Consider the following 16,422-nt stretch of genomic DNA (forward strand, 5'->3'; position numbering starts at 1 on the left):
ACATGTAAAACCTTCTGACACAGAAAAAACTCTGTGCAGCATTCCTCAAAGGCTACTGACCCCTGCTTTACTACATTGTATCCTCATAAAACTGTGGGTTTTGTCATTGACGTGGATATGCATACAGTACGCCAGTTAGTTATGCTAGTCACCAAATAGTGAAGCGCAAAGGACACAAGGCCACAGGATATCATCCTACCATAGTTGCAATTCAGCATTAGCTTCCTTTCACTTGTTCTCTGATTAAGAACAGAATATCCAGCGATACAAAATTGCTCTTCATTCTTTAACACTGATACTAGAACATGGAAGCTCCGGAAAGGGAAGGCAAAATGAACCGTTCCAATAAAAACTGTACTCAATCCTACACAAAGATTAAAATAGAGTTTTTATTGATGGAATAACAAAAGTGCTTTTCTTAAATATTTTTCAAAATACATTTATACAACTTACAATAATATATCCAAAATAACTGTATATACAAAACATTACCTTGTTTAATGTATGTGCTTTTTTCTTTTGAAAATTACAAAGCAACTTTTTGGCAAAGTTCAACCTTAAGAGGTGATAATTTTGAAGGTTGGATTAAGAAAAATAGAACCTGAGGGAAAGTGACACTTAAGTCCATGACAAGCAAGAAGTTCTCCATTTAATTAAATAAAAATGTTTTTGTGATATTTTTCACATTACAAAAATAACAGAAGTCAAGAAAAAAAAAAAGATGATGGATACTTTTCTCATCATTTTATAGAGCAGCTTCTCATTCTTTCACGTATAGGAACTTGAGATAAGAGTGCATGTCAAAAATGAATGCAAGTACAGACAGCAGTGCCCTGCTGTGACTTTCTCTTGCGTGCAGTGTTTCTTAGCTGCTGTTGATATGGTTGACCTGATTGGATCTGCGATGGATTTCTTCCAGAAAACTCTCAAGCTGCTCTATCAGCATTCGTTTTTTAAACCTGTATTCAAAAGAAAGCATAACGGATGCACACAGTAATACATGACACATTGTTCGCAAAACTTTTACCAAACCTGGAAACTTCAGTTATTATTTTAGGTCCAGTGCACGAGGAGGTTATAGATACCTCACATATATACACACGCCATCTCCTGAAGTTCTGGTAAGCTACTAACTTGCTTTTCCATTTAATGAGAGAATACAAAACTGTGCTTACTACAGTCTATTCTAGCACATTGTTGAACATCACTCAGCCCTCAGAAAGCCAGGAAAAAGAGAGTTAAGTGTTTGCTGTTTCCAGAAGTAAATTTCTGAAGTACAGAAATAAGATGTATGCCAGAAGAACTATAATCCTAAAGCTGGCAACAGCTTTTAAGCATTATTTGCATGCCTTCACGGTGCATTCACAAAAGTTAAGTGATATTGGTACTGGTGAAGCATTACACATTGCAGAGCGGATTTCCTGACAAGAAAATACAAATTAAAAACTTGAGAAAGAAATTAAAGAAAATACAGATGTAATCCATACCTGGAGTCTCTGCAGTTCTATTCCATATTGATTACATAAATTTGAACAGTAGACCGTTTTGTCACCTTTGCTTACAAGCCCTGCCTTGGCACTCACAGCTCCTTGCTGTTTCCAGCCAGCCCTCCCCCTTGTGACATTTCTGCATTTGAGAAGCCACTTCTGACTGATACTTTGGCAGCCGTACGCATACTCAAAAACAAGCAGCAATGAAAAAATCGCCCACTTTCTCAACTCAGTACTATTCTGAACTATACACCACGTTCAGTCCTGTGACCTTATTAAACCCTGGCAAAAGCCTCTAGTCCCGGCCAGGCCTCCCAAGTCCATGTTCTTGGCTCACAGAAAAATGGCATCTGCCTTAACTCCCAGACCACAGATTCCCCCACAATCCCAGCTTGACTATGAGTAAACAAGCCCCCATTCCCAAGCACTTACTGTCTCACTGAATACCCATGCTCTGGGCCCTTACCCATCCTTCTCATCACACTTCTCCTCAGTAACCCCACAGAAACCCCACACTTCAAGTACTGCTTCCCCTCCATTCTTCCTCATTGCTTTCACAACTGCTCCCTGCTTGTTGAAAAGTATTGACCTGGGAAACAGATAATTATTCCTTCTCATTCCCTCTAGTAAAAGTCAAATTATTTAAGCTAACAGCAAAGTACTTTACTATAACGTATCCTAGTGAAAATTTAACATACTCATATTCTGTGCAAGTGACTGGGCAATGTTATTTTCCAGAATACCTTCAAGCCCCTCTGAAGCAGCTGTGCAAGTTAACAGCAGACATTTCCTAGAAACTTAAAAGCTGGTGGAAGGTGGGGAAAAAAACCACATTGCTAACTATTCTTGCAATACTGTTGGCACAACAATTCAGGTTTACAGTGCACTATGTCCAGCCCCTCAGTACATCTCACTAGAAGTTCTTTTCCAAATGCTGAATCCTACAGCAAGCAACTTTTTTTCAAGGCAAAAGTTGTTCAAAAAAAATTCAAGGCAAAAACAGAAACAATTTACCACATTAATTAATATTGTAATTAACAGAATTAAGCATTGATTCTAATTCAACTGTTCACTCTGCTAGGAAAATTAGTACCCTTAATAATAAAACTTCCTTGAGTAGTTCTAGCTATTGAGCATAAAGCTTCATTATTATTTTGAAATTGGCTGTATTAATTCTTGCCAGCACTTTTATCACAAGTGGGTATTGCTCAGCATTTTGTCTAGGTACACAGTTTGGGCTTTGCTATGTGTATTAGTAGGTTAAAGCTCTTAGTTTGGAGAAAAAATAAAAGTGAATTGAATTTTTCATACTGGGAAGTTGGTTGATTTGGAGAATTCTGATCCATGTTTTCTCAGCTTTTGCTCTAGACTATTTAGCAGAGAACAAAAAACCCACTTATTCTTAGTGCTAGGAGCACAAATGGATATGCCAACTCCAGAAATACTGAAGACCTCTCCACTACATAGGCTAATTTCTTTTAACCCCTTCCTAAATAACTCTTCGTTTTGTGTATCCAAAGTTATAGCCAACTATTGGGAAGTCATGTCTCTTGTGTTCAATAAGGACTCCTTGTAAGCACTAATACTACCTGCCCAGGTCGAGCCAAATGTGTATCACTAAGCATAAAAGAAGTCTTTGTCAGTAGAAATAGCCAAGAATTTGAAATTGAGATGTGGTATCTCCTCATCCTTAATATTTCATATTTCTGTGATCGACTGGAAGAAAAAAAATCCACTGTCTACCCCATCTTGATTTGTGCCTCTTAAAAGTGATAGCTTTTCCACTATCAGAAGAGGAACTGTGGGGCAGTTGGTTTCCAAAGGAAGCTGAAAACTGTGGATTGTTTTAGAAATCTTCCTCTCCCTCCGCAGCTCTCTAGTGGATTAACCTCCAGAATTCAATGGGGACTTTTTTTTTTTTTTTTTTTTTAAACACACACACTTTCTTGAAGAAAGCTCTTGAGCATTTCTGAAGTCTGTGTTCAGGGTCAGAGCTCCTTGGAGCAGGGAAAGAGAGCAGGCATCCCAAATTTGAATTGCATTCCATGGCATTGCAAAGGTCAGCTATCAGTTAACAAAACAAGACTCTCTTGACAACATTGGAGAGCCTAGAGATGTTTCCTGCAGGGAACCTTCGTTAAATGTGATAGCTTGCCTGGATAAGGAAAGAAGCAGAGGACTGCAGTGTTATCCAGGTGGATAAAATGACCACACTATAAAAATCTAACCTAGGACAGAAGAGGAAGCAGAGAGATTAAGTTGTTCCCACACTCAAACCAATAAAAGTTAAAGTTTAACAACAGTCAGGAAAAACAGAATTGCCAACTTTTTCCACCAGTAGATAGAGAAAATTGTTGGCTATGGTGAGAGACAGGATTTGATTCTGATGCATCCAACAGCAACACTCAACCACTGCCAAATTTTGTAGGGAAAGAGTCAACTCAAGATAACTGCAATAGAGAGGCTGTGCAACAGAAGAGAGAATTACAGACAATCGAAAGAGTCTCATTTTAGAGGCACAAATATTCCAACCCCACTAATGGCTGCCACAGGCTCCAGGAGCAACAGTATTGTTTTGGTGTGCCAAGACAGTGAGGAAGGAAGTATAATCTACAGGCTATGGAACAACTTGGACAGGTGATATAACAATAAAGACAGATCAAGCAAAAGTATTGTCCTGGTTTCGGCTGGGATAGAGTTAATTTTCTTCCTAGCAGCAGGCATAGTGCTGTGTTTTGGATTTAGTAGGAGAAGAATGTTGATAACATGCTGATGTTTTTAGTTGTTGCCGAGTACTGCTTATGCTAGTCAAGGACTTTTTCAGCTTCCCATGCTCTGCCAGGCGCACAAGAAACTGGGAGGGGGCACAGCCAGAATAGTTGATCCAAACTGACCAAAGGGCTATTCCATACCATATGACGTCATGCTCAGTATATAAACTGGGGGGGGGGTGGCCAGGGAGCAGCGATCGCTGCTCGGGAACTGTCTGGGTATCGGTCGGCGGGTGGTGAGCAATTGCATTGTGTATCACTTGCTTCGTGTATCATTATTATTATTATCATTATTATACTGTTACTATTATCATTACTATTTTACTTTATTTCAATTATTAAGCTGTTCTTATCTCAACCCAGGAGTGTTTCTCACTCTTACTCCTCCGATTCTCTCCCCGATCCCACCGGGGTAGGGGGAGTGAGCGAGCGGCTGCGTGGTGCTTAGTTGCTGGCTGGGGCTAAACCACGACAAGTATGATAAAGTAATTGTTGCTATAGGAAGGGCATGATCTATATAAATCTATATGCCCCACTGCTGGCAGAAGGTGGCTAGAGGACCCATATGAATGTCCAATGTTCAGTGTACCTTAAACTCTCAGCATGGTTTTATCCAAAAATTACTCTGGCTTTTATTTAATCATAAGATTTGTTTAATAATGTCACAGGAAAAAAAAAGCTGGCGATCACAAAAACAGATTAGAGAAAAAAATCAACTATTTTTTGAGGCTTCTGAAATAAGCCAAAGTTACATTTATATTTATGATCCAAGCAAGATGCTAGAATTATTAGTTCACTTCAATTCAAACACTACTGGTTCCAATCATAATTACATGTTTCTGCTTTCTTTCCTCTTAGTAAACATGTAGAAGGCTGAGCAAGTATGGCCAGTCTACGGATGCTGTAAGGAAGTCTCTACCTGGATTAACAACATGGGGTTTAAACCCTCAGCAAGTCTCTCTCACTCCAGTGACAAACTACCTCCCATTTCTGCAGCCTCAGACAGGACTACAATATCTCTGAAGGAAATAAATCTGAAGAGCAGAGACATATCTTTATGAAGCGTACCCAGATCTCAAAACTATTTTTAGGACAAGATTTTGAGTTGATGCAGAACAATGAATTTCAACTTCTGAAATGCAGTTCCATCAGTTTTTCAAATTAGCAGTACGCTCACACTTGAACTTTGGAACTTGAATGATTTTCTGAAGTTACCTTCTCTTTCTATACCATTGTCCATCTACATTCATTGTGATTTGGCAGTTACAGCTGCTAACATTTTAAAGACAAAATCTAAGGCAAAAAGGTAAGCTTGTGCAAACAACACACATCAGGAAGTTTACGTGTTTCTGTTCTAGGGCATTGTTTACTTGCAGTGCAAAGCACTGCATGGCAAGTTTCAAACAAAGAACTGCATGGTTGTCAAGCAGTTATGTATGGCAGTACATGGTCCAGTTTTATAAGATTAATACAAATCAGTTACCTACCTTGAAGCTTCTTTAATAACATTTTGTAAAAATATCAGTCGGGTTTGGAAGCTTCCTTGTACATGCTTCAGTAAAAAGAAGATCCTTTCATACTCTTTAAGATAAAGAGAAGAGCAAAACCACAGTTACTTAAGAAATGCCTATACAGGTATCTGTTGTAATAGATCTGAGTGAAATGCAACAGATCTCATTCAGCTTTTGTAAGCTTTTAGGATATCAACCAGACTTGTAGCAATGACATACTGTTAAATGAACACGAATATTGAAAAACACAGGATACTGCAGTTTAGGATGTTACCGGAACACCTAACAAGCTAATTCTGATAATACGAAAACATGACTTTCATGAACAATTGATAGGTATAACAATGTTTTAATCACTCATCCAGGAAGTTTTTAGCAGAGGTTTTAAAACAAATCTTTTCAGCTTTAAATTTATTTTGCTTCCATCTCATGGTTCAGTATTTTTCTAAAATAGCGATCTTATATGAATTCTTTGTCTAGCTCTTACGCCAATCATCTGAAAGAGAGATTTGGTATACTTACTCCTTCCTGGTTTTCGGATCTCTTTCATAATTTGTGCTCTTAGCTCTATATTAATCTCTCTGGAACTTCTGCAATGCGCTGTTTTTTTCCCTTTGCTTGGTGAAGACATTGGCAAGTTCTCTTCAGTACTTTGTTCTTTACTACCTGATTCCTCATGATTCTCCAAAAACCCATCAACATTCAAGTTATTCCCTAAATGTTCATGGCCTACATCCTCTGTATGAGCTGCCGGTCGATCCAATGAATTGAATGGAGAAGAGGACATTGAAAACTCTGAATCCACAGTATTCGGGAAAACGTCTGATGAAAGCGGGTCTGTAACATGATTCTCAACCACATCGTCCATTGTAACTTCATTATTTGTTTCTGATGCTGGAAAAACAAAGATTACACTTGCCAGATTCACATTCTTTATCATCTCATAGAAGGCAATGAGTCAGTTCAGTATTAAACTCTTGTAAAGCTATGCCCCAGCGTGTATAGTCTACTGTACATGCTAGGCATGAGAAAAAGTGTTTGTGGGTTGTAACACTGAGTACATTACTGTATCTCCTGGCAATTAACAGCTTAAAAAAATCACAAGTATATTCTTTATATGAAAAGGGAAATTGCTATATGGACTACCATCAGAAGAAATAGCACCTGTAAAATATGCTTTTATAACTTGCTTGTCTTTTCCCATTAAATTGAACTGATGAAGTTTACTTTAGTGCTGAGCAGTGAGCAAGACTTACACAGCACCTCCGCTCCGCACTAAGGGAAATTAATTCACTGCACTACAGCAGAAGTCAAATTAACTTCATGTGATGATACTTTTGGAGCATCTGAATTCCCAGGCAAAGGAAGAACACCCTTCTGACTGTTTATATTGTCTCCTCATTTAATACAGGAAATACATTGTTTATACTGGGAAGTTCATATGAAAGAGACTTCTGTCTGGAGGACTATATTAACTCTTTCTGTAATTAACCCCAGATGCACGCTTATATACTTCATTTTCAAAAAATGAGGAATAAAATTGCCATATTTGGGAAATCAGCCAATGGTATTTCCACATAAACAAGTTCTTCCCATAAATCAAAAAACTAACCCTCTGAAGATGATGAAGATTCACTTACTTTTGTGAATAGGAATAGGTTTAACAAGGTCAGGCTGCACTTGTGTAGTTGGTGTTGGTGGCCCTTTTCCTCCAATGTGGTTATTCACAACCGGAGGAGTTTGCGGTCGACCTCTGAGCAGGGGGGACATACAACGACGTCTTTTCGGAATCCCTTGCATATTTGGTTCTCCAGGTCTTTTATGTTTATTTTGAGGTCCTGATACAAACTCATCTGCTTCATCTATCATCATTCCCTGTAATTAATTTAATGGGGAGAATTCTTAAACTTTAAGCCAAAACCACAAAATATAAAATATAATGAATGCTTTGATGTTATGATGATGTTTGCCGTGTATAAGGCAACTATGTACTACATGCCATTGTGCACTGAATTCTCAACTGTTGACCAAAGCAACATGGGAAAACCATATCCAGTCCTTCCTAGACTAAACCAATGTGTGTAAGGCCCTTATCCAACAGTGTGCCAAGTAAGACAGCTGAGTGGGCTATCAAACTTCCTTTTTAGTAACTGCAAAATGACTCACACATTTAAAAGAAGAGGTCTAAATAGTAAGTAATTTGGTCAAGACCGATTTGGACAAAAGGGAGAATCCATGCTTTCAAAGTTACGGGAAACTTTTTTGGGGGGGAAGTCTGGTAAAGGAAAAATGATTAGGTATTAGCTATACTACAGTGACAAACATATTTCATTTGTAATACAATTCAGAGGCATAATACTGGTTTCCAATAACAACTGCCCTCCATAGGATACTATTGATGGAAAAACATCTGAGAGGCTTTCTTGTAAGCAGTACTTTTCCAAATACTCCAAAGTGCTTCTCCGATACATTGCTCTTTGAATGGTCTAATCAGCAGCACACACACTCACAACAGCACACTTAAAAAAGCATTACAGAAAAGTCACCTTTTTGTCCAATTTGAATGGATTGCCAAATGTATGGAGCCTTCGTGGTTGATCGGGATCAAGCTCTCGGAGAGGAGAAGTTATTTGTTTTAGATACTCCTGGTAGTTTCCCATTTGTGCTATAGGTACACTGTGAACTTGATCTATCATAACAGAAGGGTTTATTAATATATGATATTGCTCACATTATGAGAATTCAGTCTATATCCACTTCCCACCTCCAGTTTTCAGTCTCTTATCAAATGCATTAACAAAATAGATGTGCAAAACTCACCATTATTCTTGCCTAACTGGTATTTATAACATCGTGTTTTGAGTGCAGAGAACTTGCTTAAATGAATCGGTATGTGTCTTGTGTATCTATTGTTATGACATGGAAATAAGCAATAGTTGTCATGCATGGATGTTAGTTTTCCAGTGTGTCCCATAACTTTTCAACAGGGTAGATGGGTGAAAAAACAGACTGGGAACAAATAACTAAAACATTACTACAAACAAAAGCTACATTAATGCAAGGTAGTAATGCCATGCTGCATACAGCTTTGACATAACTCTACCCAATTTTAGCCACCCAAAATTTAATTGAGACTAGCATTTTCCCAAAGCAACAGTGATTTTTGACCACTGGCGTCAACAAATTCTTAAAATCCATAGGACCCGATTCTAAACTTCTTATGGATTTAAAGTTGCCAAGCCTTTGAACAAATAAAACATATGCTACCAGAAATGGCAGAAAAAAACCCTAACATTAGTTTTTATGTGGTTTAACCCCCTCCTCAAAGAGCAACTTCTCTGCATTTCACATTACATTATTGCTTGATGACAGATGTTAATCTGACCTAAGTAGTGGCACGACTAATGTAACATACACTTTCACTTGCATTGCCCTTCTCATTTTCTCCACTTATTTCATATCTTCTGTTTGTTAAGATGCCATAAAGCAGTGCCAGAAGACACAGTAGAAAGGTAAAAGAATAAATTAGTAGACTACTGAACTATTTGCTGTTGGCCTAAAGGACAAAAGAATCACACTGGCAGCACCCAGTGAGCAAGCTTATTTTTCCACTGCTCACAATCCACTTCTATGGAGAGAGATCATAATGTTCAGAACTGCCCTGTGATTTTTTTTCTCAGATATAACATGAAAGTTGAGAAAAAACAGTGAACAAAGAATCTTATGTAAAAGCCCAAGTCTCCTCATACGGACTAAAGGACAGAGCAGTGAATCCCCATCTTCTCTATCCTCACCATTTTTTCTTCCAATAAGTTACTTAAGGGAAAAAAAAGAATCTAAAAAAACATTAATATGATTGCAGTATCAGATTTCCACTAAGTTTTAAAGAACTATGCTATTTGTTATAGTTGTCTTTTTTTAGTACCAGTTATATCACAGTTCAGCAAAAAATAAACTGTTATCTAACCTTCATCTTGTCCTTTGAGGAATTTGCGAGTACTCTTCAGTAAATTAGATCTCATTCGTGTTAATTGATCCAAAAGATTTCTTCTGGGTATGTCATAAGCATTTCTAAAAGTCTGAGGTTTCAAATCCTATGGTTCCAGTAAATAAAGTTCCAGTTAATACCATGTATGAAACAATATCCAGCATTTCAATGGAAGTATATTGAAAATAACAACATTACACACAGTGGTGCTTACCTTATTCAGCAAAGCTATTTGGAACCCAGCATACTCCTTCATATTGAGGTCTAGAGGTCTATGAGGAATTTCCCCAGTAATCCCCTGTAGCAGATGTTGAAAATCGTTCCTATGTGCCATAGACAGGTTGTGTGATCTGCTTCTGACCTTAATTCCAGTCTCTTGCGCTACCTTTTTGCCTACAGAGCCAATGACTCTATCGGACTCTATTTTGGCCTTAATTTGAAATAAATAAATAAATAAAATTGACAATATACTCTTAAAAGGATTAGTCAGACTTATTCATTTTAAATTCCTATCTAGAAGATTCAACAATGTGCTAATACACTATGACGACCATAACCAGGATCAGTGCTTAAGGAGTGCTTAATACATAACCACTTAACACTTACTACAATTTTAAATATAGTGAACAGTTTGTGCCTAGGTCTTCTGCATATTTCTCCTCTGCTGCCCATTATGGTATCTAAGCACCAATATGCATGCAATGCTTTTATTTTCATAAAATGCCATAATTTAACTAGTAATTCTCTGCAAATCTACCTGTACTCACATAGACTGTTTACTATGATAACAGCTAAACACTGTAGCTCTCAAAAGACTGATTCTCCCACAACGGTAGTTGTGATCAGTCACACAATGATTATCAACTTTTTAAAAGCTCAATACGAATAGTCATAACATTAATAATATTAAATACATGATAATACCCAATTCTGTTTGACTAGACAGACCTAACCCCCAATATTATGTTCGATTTGTACCAAAATTAAACATGTTCATAAACACCAGCTTTTTGGCAGAATGCGGTTGAACAAAAGAGCCAAAAGTAATTTAGTAATACACCTGCCAATGTTGTTTTTGCAGTTTCCCATAAATTTGTAGACTACTCAAAATTTGAATATGTACTTATTAAGAATACTGAGTCTCTACTGGCAGAGCCTTTCAGAAGTTAGAAAAACTTTAAGTACAATTTGCAGTGCATGTCATTCCATTTTAGGAGTCTAAGATGTCTAGGTTGAGAGATTAGTTCGCAGAATACTGAGCAACATGACTATGACTTCATAGGATATACTGTAAACTTCAAGAGGTTTGCTTCCTCAAATAATCATTTATATTAATGTTTTAAGAAAAAGCAGGTCCATAAGAACTCATTAGCTAAGTTACAAGTACTTGCGCTACCATTTCTTGAAGTTTCAAGCCTACTGCATTATTTTATTATCTTGAACAAGAAAGCTTAACATGCACAGTTCAACAAAATGAAAGTGGAGGTAGCAGGGCAGAAATACTTTAGCTGGTGCAGGAGACTAGTCAAAAATATGGGCACTATTCTGAACACAGTCAACAATTTCAAAAGGTCACTTGCCACTTCTACATCTGTATCCTTATTTGAGATTCCAAATTATGTCACTTTATATTTACTGAACACTTTCCATTTCATTTCACAAGCCAAAGAAAGGACACTTGCTGATTCAGATGCACAAAGTACAAATCTATTTTCTGAAAAAATGCTAGAACATCTTTAATATCTAAGGTAAGACAACATGTTTTCTTTTGGACAAAAGTATGTTACTGTGTGTACAAGTAAAAATGCTCCTTAAATACAAAAAAAAAAATCTCAATTTGTACCTCCATATCTATCTTTATAGTCCAGTCTATAAAGTCTATACTTAAATGTCAAGTTTTCCTTCAATTCAGAGAACCAAAATGCTTTTTTTGCTAATTGCTCATGGGAAGGTATTAACTTGAACTTTCTGCTCTTTTTTCCTTCAAAGCCATTGAACTTGAGTATTTTAAGATTATCCTGATATTAGAATAAGTTTTTACTGCTCTTTTGCTTCAACATTACCTGCTGACTCAACTTTTTGAGATATGAAATGACACTGTAACTAAGTCCATATTCCACATTGTCAGCTATAAGGTTTGGTGCTCCCATCATTCTCACAGCTTTCTTCAAAGGCTGAAACATGGAATATATTGTACAGTCATATTTAACTTTATACGTGTTCTTATACATACTTCAACTAACTGTATCCACTTCAAATAGAACCTGAGGTCCTCAAAGTTAGAAAAGAATTAAAACAAAGACTTTCAGGGCAGCATTTTTTGTTATTGTTTTAAAGCATTGTTCCATGCATACAGAATCAATTATTAACAGAGATATCATTTATATACGAGTCACAGATGATAAAATTTTCGTAACATTCAGGTCTCAAGCCTTACACGAGACTCCAGTGAAAACAGTAAGTATCATTATACATGAAGTTTAGCTATTCTTTCAAATTAATACATATTCTACTTGAAATAGGGAATACACCCATAGAGAAAAGATAACTATAGTTACATAATAAAATAGAAATTTTAACACAGTAAGTCATCTTACCCCAAGATAATAAGGAGGCATTGTCTTCAAATAGCTTTCAAATGACTGTCGCCATTTCAACGTAGGCTTTGCCTTGTGTACTTTAAACAAGTCATCTAATGGTTATAAAGAGGAGACAAAATGAAAGGCATGTCTAGACAGCATTGCATCCTTTTTTCTAACAAAAGAAACTCTCAAAGAAGTGCCAATTCCTCAATGCTTAAATTAATATATGTATTTTAACATATATACAACCAAACTAAATATACACACATGCAAGATTAATGCTGCAGCTACAGTATAGAACCTGATAAATTATTTATGAAATTGACTTGGTAATTGAGACAACAGATTGGGAAAAAATGGCTCCTAAAATAATGAAAGAAGCAAGACCAAAGCATATCTGAAAGAATGATGATTAAGTAGATCATCTTACACATTGAGTCTGAGTCATGAAGGTTAGCCAATTGGTGACAAGTGAAACAAGTTACTGATGACATACATTGCTCAACATTCTACCTTTCTACAGGTGTGATTAATACTGGCATTAATTGCAGTAATCTATTTAGACGAGATCATTATTTCAATTACCTAGCACCTAAGAAAATTTTTATGAAGTGGTATTTACCTAGCAGTGGAAGGAGGACTGGATAATTGTAAGGCATCACAAATAAATTCACACAATTCAGCGCTGTGCTAGCTTTCAAGTAACCAAAAGGATGACCAAGTTCACTGTATTTTGCACTATTGCTCACGTATACCTGCGATAAAACACATTACATTGGATGTAAATCCCAAATATTGTGTGCTGAAATTTTACATCCTATTTTGATTATAGAATAGAGTCTATGAAAAACAGCATTCTATAAATAACTTCAATTCAGCATGCACTCTACTTGCCTGCCAGCAGGTCTGAGGGGATTTTCTTTCCAGGATAAACTGGGTCAGTGGTGAAGGTTCTAATTCGTATTTATCAAAAGGCAGTTTGTCAATGACCATCGGTTCACAGTCAGTACAGGAAAACTTCACCACAGGATGAGACGTGCGAGGTGGCTAAACATAAGCATTCCACTGTTAACAAGTCTGCACAACAATTAAAATGCAATTGTGCTATGACAACTAAAGTAATACAGGTTCTTTGAAAACAGACATACTTAAGGGGCCTATTCAATATAGGATTCATATTTATTGTTAAGTCCTAAGCAATTAATTTATGATGTTAGTACTGTCTTAAAATCTGAAGGAATCTTATTTTCTAAATAAATGCCAATTGTTTTACCTAGTAAGCCTAGAACAGGATGCAAGTAAAACTTCCTGCATATACACAAAAACTTTGCAAACAGAAGTAAATTCCAGTGGGGACAAAAAGAAAATCTTCAATGCTATTCTGGGGCATGCCCATTTTTATTCCCCACAGAAGCAGGTGCTGTACTTTTGCATTTGCTGACCTTCTCCAGCACTTTTCCTTCTTGGCAAATTTAACAGTTACAAAATTCAAACTGAATTATAATGACCAAGAGCAGCATGAATTCAGAAAAAATAAGTTTTAGAAGAATTCAGATTTTAACTAGGCTTGTGAAAAATTATTTCAATTCAAGCAATTTAAGTGTTTGGATTTTAATCTTTTTATTAATCACAGGGAAAAGGCCTTTGTGCCTCAAGTTTAAAGTATAAGTTAACATATATAAAATTTCTTTTGCTGCAAGGGAAGGCTGATTTTTTTTGTGTGATGAAAATTGGAGCTGTACGCCTTCCACTGAAGGATTTTCAGGAGAGGAACATGAGCTCTTATACTTACCCTGAGCCTCCTCCAAGGCCACTAGAATCTGGGGGAAGAGCTCAACTGGGAAGCCTCCTTCCATTTACTCTCTTTACAAGAAGGTAAATACATAAGATGAACTAGGGAAACACAAGGTTTCTTGGACCTTCCTACCACCTCACCTTGAAAGTAATTTTTCTATGTCTATAAGCTCTAGCCTCTTCCTTTTAGGATGAGCCACCCAAATGTTATCTGCCCACATAGCTGGTCTTGCCTTGAGTGTCTCCACTCTGAGGAAGGTGTACTGTCCAACTGCACACAAAACAGGAGGCCCAACCAACTGAAGGAACTGCAATTCTCTTCAAAGAAGATGCCTCCAATAAATAGTTGTGGTGGAGTTTGTGACCAAGCCATGAAGCAGTTATACTAGGAATAAAAAGGCTGCAAAAGAAGTTGAATGCTAAGACTTGAGAAGTCCGATAACCCTTGGCTGGACAGCAGAACTATTTTTACCTCAGAGCAGTGGGAGCAGCCATTTACATGTTGACCTGCCAACATAATTCTTAGCAGGCTTTCAAATACATTTAAGAAAGCCTTGACAGTATCATTACCTACAGTACACAAAACAGTTGTTGGGGTAGGACTGTTTGAGACAACTCCACTGTGGTAACAGGGAGGAAAAGAAAAATATCTAACTATGGACTCTTAAGAATCACAACATATGCTAAGTGTTAACACTATGTTTTCAGAACAGTAAGGAAAGATAAGTCTTGAAACACTGTCAACAAACTTTGCTCCCCAAAATTGCATAAGAAAGGTTCAATGTGGAATTCCAATTGATGTCAACAGGAATTTAGCTGCACATGCTATAATCCAGTGCTTTATGCAGTTATGGGAGCTATGCATGCTACAATGGAGAGAAAAATTTTTTCTCATCTTCTCACCATTTGGGTAAGTCAACCTCATGTTCTTAGCAGATTTAGTTCAATAACTTTTCACTCGGCAAGATCTTTTTTAGCAATCTCAATCAGGATCTGCAGTTGCAGACAAACTGTACTGACTCTGTGAATGGAGGCAGATATGCCATTGATAGTGATTAAAAGGAGTACACAGGACAGTTTTCCTACAGAGCAGCTTTTTAATATCCAGTACACAATGACATTTCATTTTTTAAATTACTATAGAAGGTTTACTTCATATGCTTTTACTATATATGCTAGCTTGCTTTGTAGTTCAGAAGGGCATCCACGTCTTTCAATTAATGTGGCCGCAGATGCCAGCAATATCAAACCTGTAAATATGACTATAATTTCATACTTGTATCACTCCTCAACAACCTGTATGTCAAAGGACTTTATACGTTTTTCAAACAAAGGAGATTAAATTTATGAAAAGTTCAATGAGTTTGCTAGTCAGCACACTAGTTTCAGATTAAAAAAACCCACAAAAATCATCATGAAACACAGGGAACAATTCTACAACTGCATTATTTCTACTTTAATGATTTTCAAATATTAGCAGAAATACAAAAATACATTATACTATACTAACAATTAGTTCTCAGACCAAAAGGCAGTGGCATACCTTCTTTTATGAAAAAGAACAAATAAAATTCATTCTGTGGGTAGTATTTAAAAAAACAAGGTGAATTTCTCTATATGGGATAAATTGAAGGTATGGCTACACTGAACAGCAGCAGATGCAATTACATTCACCTGCTAGAATGAAGGCAGAACTATCACAAGGATTCAAAATTGGGAAGATTATACTATTTTCTATTAATACCATCTGCAAGGCAATAGAATTTGACAGCCTATTATCAAAGTGCCACCTTATTTCTGGTATGATAATTTTAACAGGGTTCAAACAGAAACACTACGTGCTTGTACTAGGTCAACAAATAAACCTGTTACAGGTAGTTTCTTAATGCTTCAAAGTTACTAAAAAGCAAACCCCATAGTATTATTTGCTTATCAGTAATTTATCTGAGATAACTGCAACACGGGTTTACATGTGTCATTCCTTCTTAGGTCTCACTGCTTTTACAGTTGCTACAATGAAGCACATATCTCAAGATTTAAAAATCAGCAAATAGGAAATCCTGGAACACTCCGCCATGCACAAACCCTTTGCTTTATCTAACTTCAGTACGTACCAGTGTTGGAGAATTTTGATCTGGCCAAAAGGATTCAGGAACAGGCCAATGACCTATAGGAACCCCAGTTTTAGGGTTTGGTCTGACATAAATAAGTTTGTGACAGCTGTGCCAAGGTTGGGGTCCAAAGGGTCTAGATATATCCACCTGCCCATCTACAGAAGAAAAAGTC

At 36.8% G+C, this 16,422-nt stretch overlaps 1 protein-coding gene across 1 annotated transcript in view; it reads right to left on the reverse strand.

Moving 5' to 3' along the window:
- Nucleotides 1-549: 549 nt before the first annotated feature.
- INTS6 (integrator complex subunit 6) overlaps nucleotides 550-16,422 on the reverse strand; it is a 46,384-nt gene continuing 30,511 nt past the window's right edge. The window contains exons 7-18 of the mRNA XM_075706079.1: nucleotides 16,251-16,405; nucleotides 13,237-13,389; nucleotides 12,965-13,097; nucleotides 12,358-12,452; nucleotides 11,824-11,934; nucleotides 9,975-10,190; nucleotides 9,740-9,866; nucleotides 8,319-8,461; nucleotides 7,413-7,647; nucleotides 6,295-6,666; nucleotides 5,749-5,842; nucleotides 550-959 (exon numbers count right to left, since the gene is read on the reverse strand). Coding sequence (XP_075562194.1) covers nucleotides 866-959; nucleotides 5,749-5,842; nucleotides 6,295-6,666; nucleotides 7,413-7,647; nucleotides 8,319-8,461; nucleotides 9,740-9,866; nucleotides 9,975-10,190; nucleotides 11,824-11,934; nucleotides 12,358-12,452; nucleotides 12,965-13,097; nucleotides 13,237-13,389; nucleotides 16,251-16,405 — 1,928 coding nt within the window. The 3' untranslated portion in view covers nucleotides 550-865. The remainder of the gene's footprint in view (nucleotides 960-5,748; nucleotides 5,843-6,294; nucleotides 6,667-7,412; nucleotides 7,648-8,318; nucleotides 8,462-9,739; nucleotides 9,867-9,974; nucleotides 10,191-11,823; nucleotides 11,935-12,357; nucleotides 12,453-12,964; nucleotides 13,098-13,236; nucleotides 13,390-16,250; nucleotides 16,406-16,422) is intronic.

This window comes from Pelecanus crispus, chromosome 1, assembly GCF_030463565.1.
Source record: "Pelecanus crispus isolate bPelCri1 chromosome 1, bPelCri1.pri, whole genome shotgun sequence".
Lineage (NCBI taxonomy): Eukaryota > Metazoa > Chordata > Aves > Pelecaniformes > Pelecanidae > Pelecanus > Pelecanus crispus.